Below are 22,928 nucleotides of genomic sequence, written 5' to 3'. Positions count from 1 at the left end.
AAATATGCATTCAACAAAAAGTACATATTAGGTATGGTTCATTTATCCTTGACAACAATCGTTCAAAAAATGTGAAATATAACACAAATATTCGTATCATTTTTCGTAGTCATATTTAGTTGTACTTTATTTTTCCGTGAAAGGAAAATAATATATTCGCCTTTCTTTCCACTACTGTGCCCCTAGAGATGGGTACTGTGTCATGTCGTCTGGACTCTTCTTGTATCAGTATCACCGATTAAGCAAAGTGTCCCGTGTTGCGAACAAGAATTGCATACGTCTGCATTTGCATTACCAATTTACCGATGGCTGAAAGTTGTTTATTCAATTTGATTTTATGAATTAAGTGGAAGGTGTGCATGTTACATTAAGATGATACTGTAAGTATTATCTAATTTGTAGTATGAACTTTAACGATGTAATAGGGAGTAATATAAAAATAAATATGAGTAGTAAGTGAACAGAACGTGATGAAACTTTTTGCAATATTCATGCAATCCTTATTATTATTTTTTTCTGTTTGAGTAGGGTCGATTTCTATCCCAAGTATCTACACAGTTTTATGTTAACAGTTCGTTATATCGGAGACACATTTCTTCATTTTTACAGAAGAAACTACTTACGGAAATAAGTTTCTCCAAGCTTTCCAACGTTCGTCGAGGTATTTTCTTGGTACCAGTGTGGTATAGTGAAAACACATTTCACTCGTTTATTTCCTAATTATTTACATTTGTACTTACCTGTTATACATAGCGGAACATTTTTGAACGTGAGATTTTGCTTTTTTCACGGAAAAAAGCGTAATTTTTCACATTAAGAGCGAATTTACAATATAGAGAAAGTCTCCAATTTTGTTAATTTTCGGTATAATAACTAATTTTGACCTCCTATTACCGAATCTGTTGAAAAAAACCGGGGGTCACGTCTGAAAATGTGAAAAAAAGCCGATTGATTTTTTTATATATATAGGTGTATGTGCATAGTTTTACAAACAAAAATGTAATCTCCTGTCATTGCGTCCAACCACGCTGTTATTTTACAAGAAAATGATTTATGATGTTCAATTCTAGTGGCTGCGGTGGCTCAGTCGGTAACGCGTCTGACTACCATACTAGAGGTCCCAGGTTCGATCCCCGGCCGGTTCAAATCCGGGAACTTTTCTAATGATGGAAGCGGGCCCGGCGCCCACCCAGCGTCGAATAACATGGGTACCTGGAAGAAACCTTTGGGGGTAAAGGCGGTCAGGAGCATGATGCTGATCACATCACCCCCACTCACGACCGGATCAAGAAAGTGTGGGGCGTTACCCCCACACCCCCTATACGCCTTCATGGCGTGGTGCTATGCACAGGGGAGCACTTTACTTTTTTTTTACTTTTTAATTCTAGTACGATCCCTATTTTTTTCGATGAATTTAGGGGTGAAATGAGTGCTAATGGAACCTAACCTAAGAGGCCTAACCTAACCTCGTGTGAATGGTTCGTGGGGCTACCCGTGGATGGTTTTTGGGGCTAACGTCAATGGTTTGTGTGGCTACTCATGGATGGTTCGTGGGGCTACCCGTGGATGGTTTTTGGGGCTAACGTCAATGGTTTGTGGAGCTACCCGTGGATGGTTTTTGGTGCTAACGAACTATTTTTCATCAAAATGTACAATTTCCAGACATGACCCCCGGTTTTTTACAACAGATTCGTGATTAGGAGGCCAAAATTAGTTAGTATACCGAAAAGACTTTCTCTGTATTGTAAATTCTTACCACGTTGTCTATCGTCAGCTGATATGCAGTGTTTCCAAACTTATTAACCAAAAAATGCCGCACAAACTATTCACAGATGGTTTTTAAGCAAAAATTGATCCACAAACCATTCACAGAAGGTTAGGTTAGGCAAACATAGAAAATTAAATTAAAAAAAAAAAAAAAATCTGCTCACACGTCATCTTGTAAAACTTCCGCATGGTTGCTACACTAACAGGGGGTTACATAATCGAACATACGGAACTTTCGATTCACGTAGTCGGGGGTAATGGTGGCAAGAGCTATTGTGCATCGGAGATACATTAATGTCGAAAAATACATGATTTACCGGCCGAATAAGTTGAACGAAGGGAGAAAACACTTCCACGAGCTTCCAAAAGTCTACAGAAACTGAGTTCCGAAAGTAGTTTCTCCTGTAAATTTGAAGAAATGTGTTTTCACTATACCATACTGTTACCATTTTCTTCCATCGTGGAATATATTTGACCGGGAAATCATGTATTGTTCAAGAGAAATATCTCACCGATGCACAATTGCCATTGCTTTCTGTACGTGAACTGCATGCTGCGTACGTTTGATGACGTATGCCCCTGTCAGTGTTTCCATCCCTTTTTTTTTTCACTATGCTTTCCTAACCAAACGTAACCTGACCTTATCGGGAATAGTTCTCATGTTATATTTTTTTGTGATTTTGATAAAATACCAGAGTAAGACCCAATTTTTGGCTTTGTATTTTGTATTTGTATGTGTAAAATCTATTAATGTAGTATTGTAATGTAAGTATTGACATGTCCGGTAAAAATTTACTATTGTTCAAACACCTATAATTTCTTCATTTCGTCAATTTTTGACATTCGTACTTACCTATCTGCTTCGCGGAACATTCCTTAAGATGTATTGACATTTTTTTGGTCAAAGTAATTGCAATTTTTCACATTACGAGTACTTCTTTCTCGTAGTATTTTCGCTTGCCTCAGACACTATATTGTACACCTTCCTACATAATCGCACGTCATGCTTGCCTTTTTTCGATTTTCATTCGTTATGCAGTGTTTCAACCTACGGAACTCAAGAAATACCCGTGAACAAAGCTCATCTCATGTAATTTTTGAAAAAAAAAACTTTTTCACATTTTTTTACGAAGGAAATTGTAATGTTTTGTTGCGCTATCCGTGAATGATTTTTGGGGCTATCCGTCCCAGAATCGGTGGGAAATTTAAAGTAAAAAATTATTTTAGTTTCAAATTTTTGAGTCCAAATTTCCCACCGATTCCGGGCTCTGCCCCCGGGGTAATTGACCTACCTCCCCCAACCGCTACCGCAGCCCCGCCTCCGCTCCGCTCCAACTACCCGGCTTTCTCTATAGAGTCCCTGTTAAAGGCGTGTTAGAAATTGGCCGGTGTCAACTGCCCCCAAACTTTTAAATTTGAAGAAATCAGTTTCCAGGATACGGAAAACTTACCTGAATTTCACCATGCATCCACGACACGTCATATTAGGCATATACTAGAGGTCTGCACGGGCTCGGGCCTAGGCCCGGCCCAGCCCGCGGGCCGGACTCGGACCATAAATAACCAGAACTTCTCGGGCTCGGGTCGGGCCCGGGCCTCGTGGCTATTTTGTTAGCGAATATTGTCATCGAAAAATAATTTTTAATTATTGAAATTATGGTTTACTTCGAGAATGAGAATACATTTTTTTATAACAGCTAGTTAACGAAGTACAACAGTGCCCATTTTTTTTTCAAATGCTGAATTGGAAAGTAATTTTAATTATGTTTTCGGGCTCGGGCTGGGCTCATGTTTACTTATTATCGGACTCGGGTCGGGTTCGGGTTTCTTTTCCTCGGGCCTTACAATTTAGGCCCGTGCAGATCTCTAGCATATACCCACAGCCCATTCCTTCTAACGAGTAGCTTACATTCACTGCCACATTTTCGACATTCCTTTCCTTTCTTCACGATCCCGTGTTCAATTAAATTAAAAAATCCACTGTATCTTCCACACCCGGTACGAATTTCACCACGCATCAAAGACACGTCATGTTTCTAACTTTCGTTGCAAACACAGACAGTTCGAAACACTGGATATCCAATGAACATGAACAAAACACAATCACTGCACGTGATAATGTACGAAGGTGTACGCGCCAAAGGCTATTCTTTGTCGGAGCATGAATTTTCAACAAAGAACATGAATTTCCGCTATGAAACATTCCCACATCACACAAAACACCTTCCCGATGTTAGACAATGCTACAGGAACTTATTACAGTAAGTAGTTTCTTCTGTAAAATTGATTAAATGTGTTTGAACTATAGTAAATTAATACCGACATGTCCTATATTACCATGTACTGTTATTTGTACACACCGGTAGTTCTTTAATGCAAATAAACTAAACTAAACTATATGGAACTGTTCCTGGCAGAAGTAGAAACAAGACACATAGTATTTATGTCAAGTGCATTGACTAGGATCTGAAACTTCCACATAAATATTTTATAGGTTTCAGTTTTAATACCATATATAGATATCATATTTTTAGTACAGCAAAATATGGAACCATTTTATAATGATTGACTCAAAATGTTATTACATACAAAATTTTCCAACGGGGAGGTGTAAGAGTAAATTTGTAGCTAAAATTGCCATAAATTGGGTCTTTGTGGAACATTTTAGGGGTGTATTGAGGAATTTTTGGGTATATGGATAAATCTCTCTGTGTGTGTGCGCATATATATCCTGTGTCTTCTGTATAGTGTTTCTTCCTGTCTTTGTTAAATCCAATTTCAAACACTGAATGGAACCTGTGTTGTAACTTGTGAATTGTGAATTGTAAATAAATAGGAGCCGCACATTGTTTTGTTTTAATGAGCATTTCACTTTTGCCAATTCTATTAAATTTTATGATACCTTGTTTGATTTTGTATTTCAGATCTCTAATCAAAATACTGACAGTAGCCTGCTTTGCATCAGTGATAGTAGGGGCCCTTGTTCTTTTTATCATAGTTGTTAATTTTAAGAAGGTGAGCTATTTACTCAAGTACTTTGAATTTTCCTAATAGTAATATAAATAGGTTGTGCTTCATGGAGCATGGAAGAAATGGTAACACTAGAGGTACGATCATATGAGATAAAATTGTGTGTACCTGATCATTCTAAAACATTTGATGTGACATCCCAATGTCACCTTGTACGAGGGTCACTATTTATATTTTGAGCCTAACAATGAAAAAACAGGAATTTGGCATTGAAAAAGTTTTCGAAGTATTCTCCTTTATGGTCAATACACTTTTGCATTTGTTGGAACCATTTGTCAAAGCAGTTTTTCCAATCTTCTTGAGACACCTCCATAATATGGTTTTTGAACGCATCAACGGCATCTTCCGCCGACAAAAATCGTTGTACACGCAATTTATTCTTGACATTCGGGAACAAGAAGTCATTGGGTGCCAAATCAGGACTGTACGGTGGATGACCCATCAATTCGATTTTTTCACTGTTCATAAAGTCGGTTGTTAGACGAGATGTGTGACAGCTGGCATTGTCTTGATGAAGAATGATCCGACGGCATTTGTTTGTTTTCCGTATTTGACCGAAGACCTCTGGCAAACAAATTGTTGTGTACCATTCAGAGTTGGCCGTTCTACGTTCCTCTAAAGGCACAGTTGCCACATGACCAGTTTTCCCGAAAAAACAGGCGACCATTTGTTTCGATGTGCTTCGAGCGCGAACAACTTTTCTTGGATTGGGTTCATCTTGAAACACCCATACAGTCGACTGCTGTTTACGTTCCGGCTCATATGCATATATCCATGATTCGTCACCTGTTACAATCTTATATACGTCTTTTGAAGCACCACGATTGTATTTATTGAGCATTTGTTTGCACCAATTGACGCGAGCGTCTTTTTGAGTTTTTGTCAAATTGCGTGGGATCCAACGAGAACATACCTTTCTCACAGCTAAATGATCATGTAATATTTTATGTATGCTGGTGGAACTAATGCCTATGGTTGCCTCAATCTCGCAGTATGTCACATGACGATCTTGCAGTATTAGGTTTTGCACAGCATCAATGTTTTCTTGAACAACAACTGATTTTGGACGACCTTCACGAATCTCGTCGGTGAGCGAATGGCGGCCACGATTAAATTCGTTATACCAGCGTTTCACAGTGGCAAAGGATGGGGCTTCATCGCCAAATGTGGAAGTAAGTTGATCGATGCACTCTTGTCTTGATAATCCACGTCGAAAATCGTAAAAAATCATCGCAAGAAAATGTTCACGAGTTAATTCCATTTTATTGTTGTCGCGCAATCTCCAAGGCAACATATACAACACAAATCAAGCTATTGACAAAACATTTGAAGTACGTTATGGTCAATAATGCCAGACGATTCCGTGCAAACGTCAAATCGTGCCTAACTTCAATCAGTGTTGCCAAGGCTCAAAATATAAATAGTGACCCTCGTAATCAAGAGATCCTGGGTTTGATCCCCGGTGGAGGCACGTAGTGGTTCGGATCCCACTTTAAACTTACGTCCAGTCCCAATAAGCTTATCTGTGTGTAAAGTGGACTTAAAACTGAATCAACCAATTAAAACTTCTTCAGAAGTATTGGGTGAGGAATGACTTCTGGAATATGGTTCATAATGCCCATTACATCCTTAGATGAGGTTGCTTTTAGTGTTGTCAAGGAGTGTGTCTCCATAGTGAGTTTAAATTAAGAAGTCTTGTTTATTTTATTAGGGGCTTTTCCCCGTACGTATAGATGGGAGCATGTAGCCTTAGTGCTGAGTCACCGAGCAGGGGTGACGACTTTGCAGTACAACATGTGCCACTCCATTTTAAGGCTCGACTGGACCTTAGGCTGCCGTCAGGGTGAATATTTTCAACTTTTCCTCTCCATTTGAAAAACCGCTTTGATATTCCAAAATATGATAAATTACAAACGCTTAGAATTCCTTCTAGAGCATTGACGTGAATTTTAGTGCAGTTTTCTTTCACTGTTATCTAGATATTATCAATAGTTTCGCGATTACATATCATATTTTGGAATATCAAAGCGGTTTTTCAAATGGAGAGGAAAAGTTGAAAATATTCATGCTGACAGCTGCCTAAGGTCCAGTTGAACCTTAATGTAACCCTTCCCCATGATTGCCAGAAATTTACATATACAGTCGAACTCCAAGGGGGACATGAAAAAAGTTCAATTTAACAAAAACATCATGTCATTATAGATGGTTTCAAGGGGAATAAACTTCTTTTCAAATTAAAGAGAATCCACTGTGTATAGTTTGGAAGAAGATAAATATAATTTTATATTTGAAAGCTGTGTTTCAAGGGCAAACAGAAATAAGCAGCAGTGAGAATAGTGTTCCTCAAAAAATGGAGGGAAGTCAAGTTTTGCCAAGTAGCCGTGGTCGTCTAGAAGAGGAACTGGGAAGTCGAAATTGAATGCCTTACCTGTAATTTAATTTTAGTATCAATTAATTATTTTATATATTATAAAATACATATATGTGTCTCAAAGTATCAGTGTGCTGTTGGTTGGCCATGCCTGCTCTGTGAACTGGCAAGAGTGTAATGTGAAATCTATGGATTGTTTCAGAACTTGAAGAAGAAGAAGAGTTTGACGAAGCAGAAAGACACCTTGACTGTTGGCCTCTTCCATCCTTACTGCAATGCTGGTGGGGGAGGAGAAAGGGTCTTGTGGTGTGCGATAAGAGCAATGCAAGCAAGGTAATGATAGTTTTGTTAAATAACATAGTAAATTTTGTGAAATGCATTAGTTTAATCTATTTTCAATATGTTTGATAGTAACATTCATAAATATTCTTCTTTGTAGCTAATCAGTGGTGATTTATTCATTCTAGTTTTTGGACTTTTAACCACTGTTATTATGCTATCCAGGGTGGTCTAGTCCCCGGGGATCAAGGTGGAAACCTAACAGTTCCACACAAAACCTTGATCGTAACCTTGACGCGGTCATCTGACTAAGTGGAGCCTGGGCCACTGATAATCCTACCTGGTAATGTTATGTATATAGAGGTCCTTGTGACTGACAGATGCGGTGGAGCCTAGGCCACCAAGAATAATCCTCCAAGGCAACCATTTATATGATCTAACAGACTACACGCTACCCTGAAGACGGAGGCAGATTCAGCCTTCGAAATGTAGGTAAATCTCTTTTAAAAAATAACAGTGGTTAAAAGTCCAAAAACTAGAATTCATAAATATGTTATTGACTGTGATTAGCAACGTCTGCTTCAGAAAGTTTTGGTTATTTTAATTGCAGGCTGAATTGTGTAGCAATAATGGATTTCTCGAAAGGTTTAAATAGTGTGGTTAATGCATGTGTGAATCTACTTTTTATGTGGATTCAATGATGGAGCGAATTTACAATACCAGACCCCTCCCCGATTTTTGTAATATTTCGCATACTCACTAATTGAGGCCTCCTAATCACGAATTTGAAGTTATTTATCGCAAGATTTTGCATTTCGAATACTTAAGGAACAAAATATATATTCCTGACATTACTACGACCCCAAATTTTAACTATCGTTGCCTAACCTAACCTAACCTTACCGTGAATGGTTTGTGGGGCTATTCGTGTATGGTTTTACGACCCCAAATTTTAACTATGTTTGCCTAACCTAACCTTACCGAGGATGGTCAGTGGGGCTATTCGTGAATTGTTTTGTGCTAATTGTGATAACGAACCGATAAAAAATCTTATTTTCGTAGCACTTTAACAGCAAACGTTCTTCATTGAAGATGCCATTTTGGTATCCTGCAATTTTACGATTGATGCATTGTTGGCAAACTTACCTGTAATCAAATCAGTCCACATTCTCTTCCGCCATTCTTACACGATCCATGCTCTCCAAGTATGAAACCAACAGTGTGGCAACGCTGTAGACAGCGTAACTAATTGTGAACATCAATTGTTCATATCAACAATATGGTTCCCATACTTGTATATGGAGAATCATTGCGAGAATAGAAAAGCTTATTTTACAACTTTACACGTTAATGAACAATTTCTACACCTCACCCCAACATGTTAACCTCAGATAAATCATCACGACTAATTATTTCATGAGTATAAGCAGTAGCATAGAAATTACAGAAAGGTCCGGTATTGTAAATTCTTGCCGATGGAAAACAATTGATCCAGTTGTAATGGGATTCTTTATCTCCACAATATTATACTTCTAAAATGTGGGCAGGAATGTGGACGAGTATCCCTATTGGTTCAAGTGAAATCAGCTCTGTGTGTACACTGAAAGAAATGTGAATGCATATTTTACACTTTATCTTACCTTTATCTCATCTATAAAGTTATATATATGTGATGTGGTAAAGGATAATTCTAATGAATAACCTTAGTCTTCTAAAAACATAGGACTTAGGAATAAAGAACCAGGCTCTTGTATGTGGGGACTTGAGGCGAACAACCCCCATTGTCCTACACACACACAGACACAGAGTACCATATTCATGATTCGATCTATCTGGTGAAAGATTAGTTGGGTGGGAATGCTTGTTTCAGCATGTGGATGCAAATTGAGACACTAGCACCACAGTAGTAATTTGAATCATGAATAACTTTTAGGCCAAATTATGCTAGTAATTGGTTATAATTTTCACCACATTTCATTTTTCCCCAGTGGAGGTCTACAATTACCCCCCTTCAAGGGAAGTAGGGAATAAGGTGGTGCAGACAGTGGCATGCCCAGGATTTTTGAAAGGGGGGTTACGCATACTTTAAGTAGTCAGCCCTTATTTTGATATCTTTTCCTGCCTTTGACATTCTTTTTTTTAGGAATGCAGGACTGGGGGGGGGGGGGTTATAACCCCCACCAACCAGCCCTTTGGCATGCCACTGGGTGCAGAAGTGAGAAGAAATTATGCAGATGGTAGCGATCAAGATGATAGTGTTTACAAGACCTGATAAAACAATAGAATAGAATAGATTGGTCTTTATTTAAGCAGGCGTGTTTTGGCCTCGTGGGCAGTTCTTACAACCAACCAACCAAAATCTCAAAGATTCCAGGTTTCTCCCCATATCCATTTCCAAAAGAAATGTCTAGGATGTTGTCATCCTCCTTTATTAAATGAAGGAGTTAACTATGTTATGTACAACATAAATTAACTTGTGAATTATTATTGTATAATGTTACTAATGAAGTATGAAACCTAGTAAGTACATATTTTAATCTTATCTTACAGATACCCTGGTGCTAATTTTGTGGTTTATACAGGAGACATTGATGCTTCTCCAGATGAAATTCTGAACCGAGCTAAGCAGAGGTTTAATATAATCTTGAAGGAGCCCATTCAGTTTGTCTATCTTCATAAAAGAAAGTGGGTTGAAGACAAGATGTATCCATATTTTACATTACTTGGGCAAAGCCTTGGATCAATGTATTTAGGCCTGGAGGCATTGCAGCAGTTTGTACCAGGTAACTGAGTATTTATTTATTTATTTATTCAAAGTTTCACATACAGCATTTATAATAGCCATTTTACACTAAAACTGTAATAGATAAACAAAAATAAGTCAGGATGATTGTAGGTAAAAACAAAACAAGGAAGTTAAACATAAACATGACAAGATATAACAAATGATATAAAAACCAAAAGATCTACAGATGAATTGTAAGAAACGATTGGAAAGTACTTTCCGGGGAGAAAACTTCAATATTTGCGGACAGTTTATTATAGAACTTGAACAGCCTGTACAGAGAACGCTGTATAAGAAAAGCCTAGTGGTAGGGTTGTGGAACTATTGAGTGTTTCCGGTCAATTGAGAGGGCACTCTGACATTGAATTATGCAAGTAGAAATTCGGATCTTAATTTTACATTGATGATTTTGTAGAACAATTTCATTTCGGCCAGGTCATGTCGGGTCTGCAGTAACTGAATGTTCAAATAAAATATCTGGAGGTGAATCAAGGAGTGAATCAGTGAGGGAGCTTTCAAACCGAAGTGACAAAAGCGACACTTGTCACTTGGAAATGAAGCTTCAGATATAAATGCAACCTTTTGTATTAGAGTGTCAAGACAAGCTGCGCATGCTGCTTGTCGGTTGGGTACCACTTGGACTTGGCCATTTTCTCAATAGTGTTTGTCACTAGTAGCTTGTTTCTTTGGTCTGAAAGATCCCTTAAGAGTTTTCAAAAGAATGTTCTTAGAATACTTTGAGAATTCCCCAAAGGGTAGATTTCACCATGAGAGAATTATCTTTTTATTACACTCATTTTTTTGAACTATAATATCACTTGTATGCCATTTTTTGTTAATTGTAACAATGTGGATGAATGATCACGTATGTTAACCCATCTGGACTTGATCCCAAATCCTTCAGAGACCACACTGCATCGTGTTGATACTATGACACGTAATGTAAATTTTATCTGTAATGCTTACTCTTTTAGTTTCACAATTTATTTATTTACACAAAAACTGACTAATAGTGAATGTGTCTATATTTGAAAGCCCAAAACCATAATAAAAATCGTTAGGCAAACTCACATGAAACATCACAATCAGATGAGATGAAGGATATGCATGTAGGGTCATATTTTAATGCAAAATCTGTGAGGTTGAGACACAATATAAAATAACTAACAATATGGGAGATATATTCAGCTTGTTAATAAATTTAAGTTTTATATATATAGAACTATCAATCAGTAAATTTTAGACAAATTTTAATGTCATAATTGGCCAATATCGAAGCCTTCCCAATGTTGTAGTGGTAATGTCCTTGTCATCAAGGGGTCACAGGTTTAACACCTGATGGAGGCACGTTATAGTTCGAATCTCACTTGAAACTGTAGCTCCAGGCCTGATTAGCCTATCTGTGCATAAAGTGGACTCGACCAATATTTGTAACAATTTGTCCCATCCCAAATTAATTGTAATATTAAATTGTTGAAATATACACATCATCCACTGAGAATGCAAATCTTGTACCTCCAAATGGAGATTTTTTTCTGTGTCCTGTTTAGGATGCAAGTCTTTCATCTACACTATTGTCTTACATCTACACCAATTTTGCGTGTATTTTTGCTTTAACTCCAAACTTTAGCAGCCGTAATTATTCTGTATCACACTTAAGGCCACCCCTAACAAGTGACAAATTGAACTGAGAACATTACATTCTCAGCAGATGATATAAAGTGTTTCATGCACAATAAATTAGATAATGTTCACTATTTTTGTTTCTTGCAGATGTGTACATCGACACAATGGGTTATGCATTTACCTTACCTCTGTTTAAATATCTTGGGGAATGCAAGGTGGGATGCTATGTTCACTATCCAACCATCAGTACAGACATGCTATGGCGTGTGTCTAAACGCATTACAGGATACAACAATGCTTCATTTGTTGCAAGGAACCCTCTATTCAGTGGTTTGAAATTATTGTACTACAAAATGTTTGCCAGTTTATACAGCTCAATGGGCCGCTGTGCAGATATTGCGATGGTGAATTCTAGTTGGACGGAAGATCATATTAATTTATTGTGGAAGTGTCCCCTGAAGACTCACCGAATATATCCTCCATGTGACGTGGAAGATTTAAAGAAACTCACTCTGAAAGATGATTCAGAGAAGAAAGTAAAGAAAATAGTTTCTGTAGCGCAGTTCCGGCCGGAGAAAGATCATCCCCTTATGCTGCGTTCCATGTACCAGCTGAGACAGTTGGTGTCGGAAGATGAGTGGGAAAATGTGAAATTAATATTAATCGGTTCTTGCCGTAACGAGGAGGACAGGGTGAGAGTGAAAGACATGCAGGATTTATGCAAGCATTTATCACTAGAAAATAATGTTGAGTTTAAGTTAAATATCCCATATGAAGAGTTAAAGAAGGAATTTCAAGATGCAACAATAGGTCTCCATTCCATGTGGAATGAACATTTTGGAATAGGTGAGTTCACTTCGAAAATACTCTTATATTTATTCACACCATGTTACTTAAACATTCTATTATTTGTTAAAATTATTTTGTGTTATATGCATTTAAATTGTGTGGGAACATCCAATTTCGAACAAAGGTGAATTGGCTGTAATGTCCACTTCTTTCTAATAATGTACAATGAAGAGTCAATTCTCTTATGGATATAATGAAATACGTATTTAAAAGCTTTGTGTTTGTTAAGAATATATCTTGAAAAATGGTTACAGTGAAGTTAGTTTTTGTGGCACAAGATCCATTCTCTGAGAAACCAAACATATGGTGAAGGCTACCAAATAAAAAAATATTATTTTCTCCATATTTGTCCTGATCTTTTGCCTTTTTTCTTGGCACATCATCTATGACTGCAATTTGTGTTTGCACATAGTACAAGGGTCGTTCAAGGTTGACCGGGACTTTTATTTCTGCAGAGGAAATAGGTAGCAGAAGAAACACCAAACTATGTGTTTTTCAAAGTATTCTCCGTGCGCACCGAGGCACCGTTGCCATCATTCTGGCAGCTCCCGAATTCCTTTGGCGTAGAAAGAACTTGGTTGTTGTCGTAGCCACTGGAGGACATCGCTCCGCAGTGCTTCTTCGTCTGTCATGAATTTCTTCCCTCCCATATGGTCTTTAAGGGGTGCAAACAAATGATAATCACTGGGGGCTAAATCCGGACTGTAGGGGGGATGGGGCAGAACTTCCCAGCGCATGTCGGCCAGAGTTGTTGTTGTCACATTGGCCGTGTGAGGGCGGGCATTGTCATGGAGAACAATGACATTTCCAGACAACATCCCAGGTCTTTTCTTGCGAATGGACTTTCGTACAGCACCACTCAACAATGTGGAGTAATACTGGGCATTAAGTGTGCTCCCTTTGTCCAGAAAATCCACATGGATAACGCCCTTCATGCCCCAGAAGACACTTGCCATGATCTTTCCAGCGGACGGCTGCGTTTTGCTTTTCTTGGGGGGCGGTGAACCTTTATGCCGCCACTCCATGCTGCGTCTTTTGGTCTCTGGGGTCGATTTGTGCAACCATGTTTCATCACACGTGATGATGGGTTGCAACAATTCATCACCTTCTGCTCGAAACCGATTCAGAAGCTGTTCACAGACCGTCCTGTGTGTCCACTTCTGATCGAATGTCAGCTGGCGGGGAACCCACCTTGCACAGATTTTGCGGAAGCGTAAGTGGTCGTGAATGATTGTCTCAACACTCCCGACACTGATATTCACCTCGGCAGCAATATCCCGCACTGTTACTCGCCGGTTCTCAAGAATCATTTGCTCAACACGTGCGATATTCACTGGTGTGACTGCAGTCAGGCGAATGTGTCCATGCGCTTCATTTGTCACCAGCTCCCATCCTTCGCGAAACTGCTCACACCATTCGTACACTCTTGTCCGCGACATCATTTGTGCACCATAATGTGCTTGCAATCTGAAAATCTCAGCTGGTTTCACTTTCTCCTTCACGAGAAATTTGATTACACACCGCTGCTCCACAGCCACAGACACACTGCTTGCCGCCATGTTCACTGCAACTGCTGCGCATGCGCGAAATACGTCATGCTGGGTGCTAGTTACTCGCAAAGGAATACATTACGTCACCCGCACGTTTCATCATGATCCGGCTATTCATCGATTTTTTACGTACGAAAATCCCGGTCAACCTTGAACGACCCTTGTATATAACATTATGGAAGTGAACTGTGGGTAACAACTCAAGGAAGAAGAAATGGAGATTGCAATAGAAGAGGGGAAAATATTTTTTGCACAATAATGAAAATACATTTTAATCTTTATAAAAACATCAGCTTTTTTGTTAAATGAAAATGTGTGAAGGCTGGCTGCTGATCTATGGAGTCCAGATAATAGATTTTTTTAATGAAACCCCTAATCATTAATCTGTAATTAAATTGGTAAATTACTAGTCAATACTTGGTCAGTTAAATTAGTAATTTTGACCCCCTGTGGGTGTATTTGTTGTCATATAACTACCAAGTGTATTCACAATTCATTATTTAAAACTTTGTTATGGGCATATCCATCTTATCTTTGTCGCCATCAGAAGGTCGTCAATTATTTCATAAAGTTTACCACTTGAATAAACTCCATACTGTATTTATCTAAATATTAAAGTAGTAAATTTTATGGTGTAGTTGAAAAACTTATCTCTGATAGTCGCAAGAGTAAATGAACATGCTTAACAATATCCAGCATAATATTACACTCTTGTTACTTCCCTAAATAAAAAACCCTAAATCAGTATTGTTCAAAACACCTTTCAAGATATTCAATTCATGGCATAATTATCTTTTTCTCCTATCATTTTCTGCACATCCTTCCACAAGTACACACTAGGCTCTACATCTAGGTCTAGGGTTAATTTTGTCATAGAAAAACCTTGGAACCTCGATTGTGTAGTCCCACATTTTATATTTGCCTCTTACGAGAGAGGCCGCAATTATATTCCTTGTTTGATCATTGATTGTTACAGGTGTAGTGGAGTGCATGGCAGCAGGATTAATAATGGTTGCTCATCGTTCTGGGGGTCCTGCATTAGACATAATAGTAGAATGTGATGGTAGCAGGAATGGCTTCTTGGCTTCAAATGAGGTGGAATATGCCGAAACCATTGCACTCATACTGAAGATGCCACCGGAATGGAGACAGATTATTAGGGAAGCTGCAAGGTAGGTGTTCTAAGTTATTGTTCTAAGGGAGCTTTGAGACCAAAGTGAAAAACAAGCCAAAAGCAATACATGTCACTTGGAAATTAACTTTCAGAAGTAAATGCAACCTTTCATATTACAAGCTGCACATGCCACTTGTTGCATGCATGTAATTTGTACTGGTCCATTTTTTCAACAGCATGCATCGTGCTTCAGTCTGTTGCTCACAAATTCACAGCAAATGCTTTTTGTTGCTTGTCACTTCAGTTTCAAAGCTCTCTGAAAGACAGATTATGTTCCTTCCTATGACTTGGGCCATAGGTGCTAATGATGCAGCAGCAATCCTGTGATGAAAGTGTACATTGCTGAATCATTCAGTTATGATGCTGCTTAGCAATTTCCTTACTCATCTAGTTTAAATCTGAGGTAAGCTGCTGCATGATATACAAATGATTGCTTTTATAAGCACCATCACCTGTAATGCCAGTCAGTATTAAGAAAAAGAACAAGTCTTGTTATTAAGGCTGCCTGATGTTCATTTTCTTTTATCATATAATCTTGAAATACTGTGCCACAAACAAACTGTCTTAACCACACATTAATGTCTATCTGTATTTTGTGGGGTTTTTTTTGTTGCCATTTTTAGCTAACAATAACAAGGAGGGGTGGGGTGGGGGTGATGATTACATGAAACGAGACTCATTAAACACCCATGCCTTAGCTGGAACTTGAACCTTAGGACTTCAGTGGCAAGATCAAGTCACTACTTGACATGCTCGGCCACTGATAATTATCTTCAATATAAACTCAATCAACAATTATCTTTAAATTGTACTGTAAAAGCTACCCATGGTGCATGGAAACATGGCACAAATGCATGAAACGGGAGGATGTGGTAGTTGACACATTATTGTCCATCAGACAAGTGTAACCTGACTAATTGCAGACTATTTTTACCTGCTTACAGTTAATGTTAGTGGACGCGGTGGCTCAGTCGGTAACATCTGACTACCATGCTAAATGTCCTGGGTTCGATCCCTGACCGGTTCAAATCCAGGAACTTTTGTAAAGGAAGCGCCTCCGGCACCCACCCAGCGTCGAATGACATGGGTAACTGGGAGAAACCCTGGGGGGTAAAGGTGGTCAGGGGCATGATGCTGATCACATCACCCCCACACCCCCTATACGCCTTCATGGCGTGGTGCTAAGCATAGGGAAGCACTTTACAGTTAATGTAAACCCTGTGAAATCTATGTATGAATTTTTGTCATTTAATATACACACTGTTTATAAATTAGGTATGATATACTTTATATTGAATAAATTTGCACTTAGTGTTGTTGAAACATTTTCCTTGAATATTTCCTTTTTCCTGTTCTTAACTTCAAACTTCAGTTATTCTAAATAATTAAGACTTCTAAAAAAATTCCGGTCTGCGTGCACCGGTGTACTGAAACATAAGTAAAATAAGTACATGTGGCACAAGATATTATTAGGCTTTGTGCTAGAAATAAATTTTACTTATGATTATCAGCAATCTTGGATCTGATCCAACCAATCTTTGGAACAAGTAACTATGCAAGTTGCAGTTTCTTCACTCAAAAACTAACTGCAAGTAGGCTGTTATTTTTTTCAGTATCTAAAATTAAATTTTCATTAAATTGTAAATACCACCATATGTTTAAATATGAAAATATAGAGGTTACAAATTCAGAGTAACTTAATTTTGTTAGTCACTGGTTTCTTATACAAATGAGAAATTTGTGAATGTTAGTTTGTAGCAAGAAAGAATGTGCTCTTAAATAAGGTATTAAATGGTGAACAAAATGTTTCCAGCATAAGGCATGATATAGCATCTTGTGTCACATACTGTATATATGTGTATTACACATCATAAGTTGTATGTTTGAATAATGATTTCATATCATGCAGGTCGTCTGTGGAGAGATTTTCTAGTCATGAATTTGAGAAAAGTTTCTTACGAGCAGTGGATCCATTTTTCAGCAAAAGTTGACAGTGCTTCAAGAATTCGCGATAAGACTTTTGTTTCAGGCAATGTACAGGTATATTCTAAGTTACCCTGAAAGGAGAATTTTTATACTGGTGTTTCTTTTTTTTTAAAGTGTATTCCAGGAGTACTTAGTTACTGATAATAGCATTTGTCAATACATAACATCATTATGATTTTATTTTTATAGCAAGTACATTGTGCCACTTTTTGTAACACAAGTGCTCCTTTCCTTAGTGTCCAACAAAGATATGATACAGTAATGAATATTCTAATGGATATGGTATTTAAAAACAATGCAGTCACCGAAATGAAAGATAAATTCATAATTGGGAAAAGAGGGACGCGGTAGTATATAAATACGGAGAAACTAGTACTCACTTTATCCGCGAAACTGTTTTTGCTTATTTGTTCTACTAATTTCAGTGGCCACCATCCTCATTGGAACAATAAAGTGAGCACTAGTTTCTCCATATTTATGAAAGATGAAGTTTAGAAGATGCAATAATCAGAAATATACGAGGTCTTTCTACAAAGTGAAAACATTTGTTTATAAAAACAAATTTAAAAAGTTGAATTCTCACTATCAATTTCTTATTTGCCCATATCAGCACCCTCAAATTCACCTGGACCTATTCCACCAGCCAAATCATCTCTACAAAGTGAATTGGCAACCTCCAACCAGACTGCTTCCCATTCATCCCACAACCCCTAACAAAAATCAGGACACAAACCCTCCTCCACAGTGATTTGACACCAGGGATTTATTTCCAGAAAAACAAATATTTTTTCATCACCAACCCAATATCGGAAACATCTCGCATCTCCAATTTTTGTTGAAGCATTGGAGACTTTATGTTATGTATATGCTAATGCATCACATTCTGAAGCAACATTTCTGGTTGTCAGGTGACGTGAATTATCAACAATAATAAAATGTTGATGCAAATCTTGGTGTATTCCAAATCCACAAAAATCAAAATTTAATCAACTCTCCTGTGAAGTTAGTGATGATGAATATATGGCAAAATAGTATTCAGGCAGCTATCTTTGTCCACACCTTGCACATAGATACAACGGACTGAAGTGAATGTGTTTTATTGGCAACATTTAACCGATTAGTGATACATGCTAACAAGATAGTTTTGAGGAAAAACTTTTATCACATCATCTTGTAAAAGTACTAGCATTTGTTTGAACCTTTGTGTAATAAATATGATTAGATGACAAGTTTGTTATACTGCTTAACACATTGTGCTAATGTATCAATGTGAAGTATTATGTTGTATGTTTCTCGTCTTCCAAAAAGTATGCAAGTGCTTTGTATGTTTGTAATTTGACAGGCTGCATTTCTTGAAAATGAATATGTTGTGCACGTGTATTCGTCTTGGAACATCTTGTGTGTTGTGTATATATATATTAGGGATGGGACCGATTAATCGGTACTCTATTGGTATCGTCCGATATAGGCATATCGGTGTATCGGTAAAATTACTGATCCGATATATTGATAAATATCTGATAATTTAGTGCAAAATTTTGCCATTTTGTTGTAATTTTTATAGATAATCGCCATGCCCTATTTTCTAAAAAAAAGTAAATGTCTAAATATGCAACTTCTTTTGCACTGCAGTCGCCTTGAAACACTTATATTAAGGAGGGCAATGAACCTTTCAGGTTCTTCAAGGACCATTTCTAATTTTATATCGGATCGGTAGAATATCGGGTATCGGTAATTTATCAGTATCGGCCAATCCCTAATATATATATATATATACACACACACACAGACAGGGTGTTTCGGGAAGTATCTGCAATATTACAGTAGGTAAAAGTATCGATAGTTCTAAGCAAAAAATGTTCTGTATAATTTGATTTATACATCTATATTTTCATTCATGTAAACATTTTCAATGCCTACGTGCATTAATTACTACTAATCACAATAATTTGAATTTTTGTGGTTACCAGAATGTAATATTTTATGTAATAAAATAAATCACAGTTTTGTAAAAGTAAATATTTTTGGTAATGTGATAACTTGATTTTGTTCAGAATAATGTACATATTTTTTTCAGTTGTTGTGTGCTGAGCTCATAAACCAACTACTGTATATATGCAAGGCACTGGGTGTTCCAATAAAGAGAATTGTCAATCATTTCAAATTGGTAGTTTTGTGTCTGGCTTCAGGCTGACATTCTTTAGAAATAACCATACCATACCAATAACATATTAAAGAATATTTCAGTTTCTTTAGTATCTTAAGAACATATTTAAAAACATACTATTATTAGTACTTTGGGAAACAGCAGTGTGTTACCAGAATATAAGCTTACAAATAATGTCATGTAACACCCCTCCCCAAAGGATGGGCCATTTCATGCACTTGAAAATCTTCAACAGGAGCAAGGCTAAGTAACAACTAATGTTTTCTTTCTCCCCTTACCTATGCCAAGTGTACATTTTTCTTCACATATTCAAATTTTTTTTTTTTTTTAAAAAAAAGCTTTGAATGGCATGCTAGGCTTCAGCCCCCTTAGCCTAGCTTTCTGAGCATCAAGTTCAAATCCAGGGTAAGAAACTGACCTACAGATTTCCTTCTTTAACACTGAAGTGCATGGCCAAAAGTTCTTGATAACTCCCCCACACAATATTGCAGTAAGCTTGTTTTCCGTGGGTGTAGTTGGTAATTGCTGTACTCTCCCTTCAGCCTACTCTTGCTGCTTCTTGCTCAATAACATTTGCAATGATATGCAACCACCAGTCTCCCATATACTGAGACATGGCTGGTTTAGTATCACTTGTAAAAGGATAGGGAGGGCTGCAATGGCACCTTGAAGTTACAGGACCGGAATACACCATTGAGTGGAAAGAAAACTTCCAAGAGAAAATGCTTGGGAGTAATATGCTTTGTGATTACACTATGAAACTACTACAGGAAAACCTCGTTAATACAATATTGGTTAATACGAAGTACCCTTTAATCCGAAGTTCTTCCCATTCCCCAGCCGATAAGATAGGATTTATAATGTATTTCAGTAGGGATAATTTTTAATAGAAAGTTGTTTACAAGACCCTTCCGCAAAACTGGTTTCGCTTAATTCGAAGTAGACACCTGCGTAAGTCGACAAGAGAAGATCGAATGTGGAGAGAGCTTGGACTTTATTTTAACTTGACCTTGACATGTTTCCTTGTCCTAAGAGTTGCTGACAACTCGAGGGAAGCAGCCCGAAATGCACGCTGGACATTTACATTCTTTGTCAATGTGCATGGGAGGTCAAGCTCTTTCCCCGCTGAATGCACCACCTTGGAAATATTCACCAGTGCTAGATGAGAAATGCGAGATAAGATCGCACGAATGTTCCAAAATACAAGATGCGTGGCGTGGTGCCTGGAAGTCTCACCCATCTGTCTAGCTCTGAGCTCGACATACAGCAATTTCCCGTGAGCGAGCAACTTTTGGCCTGGTAGCCGACAACTTCCGGTAACCACTATGCGTTGTCATCTAGGTTTCCTGCAAAAGTTGATGTCGATCTTACATATGTTGCAACTCCAGTTTCCCCGCTTCATACGTTTCCCAACTGTGCAGGTCATAAAATTTGCCAAAACAGTGTTTTGTTGTCGAGTGACTTCTTCCCTTTTTCTATCAGCAAACGGGGGGGGGGGGGGGGGGGGAGGTTTGCATTGCTAATTGGTACATGGGCTCCTTTCCTTTAGCATCTAAAAAAAGCAAACAGTTCTGAATACCTTCTTCAAAACGAACAAAAACCGCATGATAAATAAAAGAAAAGTGACCCCCTTCCTTCTCCTACAACAGCTCATTATCTGCCACTGATGTGCATGGTAATGTGATGATTGCAGAATTCAGGTCCCTCTTTCTTGTTTGAATGCAGCTGTCTGGATAGGAAATATTATTATTGTCTGTTGCATGGTAAAAGGTAATGCAAGGATCATTTTTTTTTCACACTGCTGATAAAAGTTGGTCTTCGACAACTGCCTTATCTTTAAAATGCCCATGATTTCCCTTCTGCCACCTTCTGCTCTAACTTCTAGCCGGTCTCATTGTGTTTACGCTGCAGCTGGCGCCAGTGTTTAGTCTAGCGTCTGGAAAGTTCTCGCTTGCAGATAATTGCACTGCAATGACTCATCCAGTGTGAAGGGTCAATTGTTTTGAAAGCCATATAATCTCCGCTTTTCTTCAGAACCATTAGTGTGCTGCTGTTAAAAAAAAAAAAAAAAGGGCAATGCTCAATGTAGGAATATGAGAGGAAAAGTTTTGGCGGAGCGAGTGTTTGACCTCCAGAATACTCCTGAAACCTACAATAAATTCTCGATTATTCTGAAAACACGCAAGTTTCGTAAAGCTTGTTTTTAGTTCATTTTATGCTGATGAGCTAAGCGGGACTAAATATACAGTTTAAAGTGGGATCCAAACCAGAGTGATTATGGAGTGCGGCACTGTTTAATGTGTCCTAGGATACACATTCGGTGCAAACAGATCACAAGTTGTGTGTGTACTTTTTCAGAGTGTATTACAATGCAAGTTGAGGAAGAGTTTGAACTGATCCCTGCAAATGGGGAGGGGGGGGGTTAATATGAAGTTAACTGAAGCAAAGAATATGTGACTTTTTTACGATGTGTTTTAGACAGCCGAACCAGAACGAAATTTACAGCCCCAATTTTATTTTTTTTGCCAGTGGAAGGTTGTGTTCTCTCCCAAGAGAATCTTCTCTTACCAGTTAATCCTGTAACGGACAATGTTCTAGTGAACGCACGTAAAATCCAATATTCATTCTGTCCGATTATCTCCCGTCTCTTGCTCACGCCAGTGTGACTACTTTCAAGGTCTCTGAGTTTCACTTCTTGCAATAAACTAGATTGTTTTCCTTTCCGTAGGTCTCCGTGCAAACGGGTTTCTTATGAACTAAAATTGTAAGAATTTTGTGGAAGAGCAACAACTTTGCACAATTAAAAGAAAATACCGTTTTTTATAAGGCTTTTTGCCACAACATGCATCCCGTGCATAACCGGTTGTATAACTAGGCAGGATAAATGGTGTTAACAGTCTCCTTTGAATCTTTGTGTCCACGTTAAGCTCAGTGTTCTCATTTTGTGTAACATTTTTTACACTTTCTTTAAAACGTACAATATTATTATATAGTACATATAAAGCTCATTTTCTGAGCTGGCACCAGGTATAAAACATCCTTTGTGGGGCTAATTTATACTCTACTTTATTTACACCTGAAAACAGGTGCCATCTTGAAAAGTTTGGATAACTCAAAGTCGTTTAATACGAAGTTGACATTTTTTGGTCCTTTGAACTTCGTATTAACGAGGTTTTCCTGTATTCATCACAACTCTGCTAGAAGGAGTTCTGTTATTTCCTAACATGAGATACTGATTTCTCAAAACTATATATGTTGATTTGCTTTATTTTGCCTTTTTTTCTGCCAATTTTGGCTAATAGTGAAGCCCCAATTGTACGTTCCTGGATTTTACATTTTTCTGC

At 37.9% G+C, this 22,928-nt stretch overlaps 1 protein-coding gene across 1 annotated transcript; it reads left to right on the top strand.

Annotated features, from left to right (window-relative positions):
• Positions 1 to 226: 226 nt before the first annotated feature.
• Positions 227 to 19,575, top strand: Alg11 (ALG11 alpha-1,2-mannosyltransferase). Its single transcript, XM_083120954.1, has 7 exons — positions 227 to 380; positions 4,692 to 4,782; positions 7,371 to 7,501; positions 9,998 to 10,230; positions 12,006 to 12,704; positions 15,234 to 15,429; positions 17,341 to 19,575. Exons 1-7 carry the CDS (start codon positions 373 to 375, stop codon positions 17,420 to 17,422), a joined length of 1,440 nt encoding a protein of 479 aa, XP_082977080.1. The 5' UTR covers positions 227 to 372; the 3' UTR covers positions 17,423 to 19,575.
• The last annotated feature ends 3,353 nt before the right edge of the window (positions 19,576 to 22,928 follow it).

The sequence above is a fragment of the Lepisma saccharinum genome, chromosome 4, assembly GCF_977018435.1.
Source record: "Lepisma saccharinum chromosome 4, izLepSacc3.1, whole genome shotgun sequence".
NCBI classification, from domain to species: domain Eukaryota; kingdom Metazoa; phylum Arthropoda; class Insecta; order Zygentoma; family Lepismatidae; genus Lepisma; species Lepisma saccharinum.
This window is presented reverse-complemented; position numbering and strand designations above follow the sequence as displayed.

Coding starts and splice junctions, on each gene's coding strand:
- Alg11 (XM_083120954.1), top strand. Junction 7,502..9,997: donor ATAAGAGCAATGCAAGCAAG/GTAATGATAGTT, acceptor CTTATCTTACAG/ATACCCTGGTGCTAATTTTG. Junction 10,231..12,005: donor ATTGCAGCAGTTTGTACCAG/GTAACTGAGTAT, acceptor TGTTTCTTGCAG/ATGTGTACATCGACACAATG.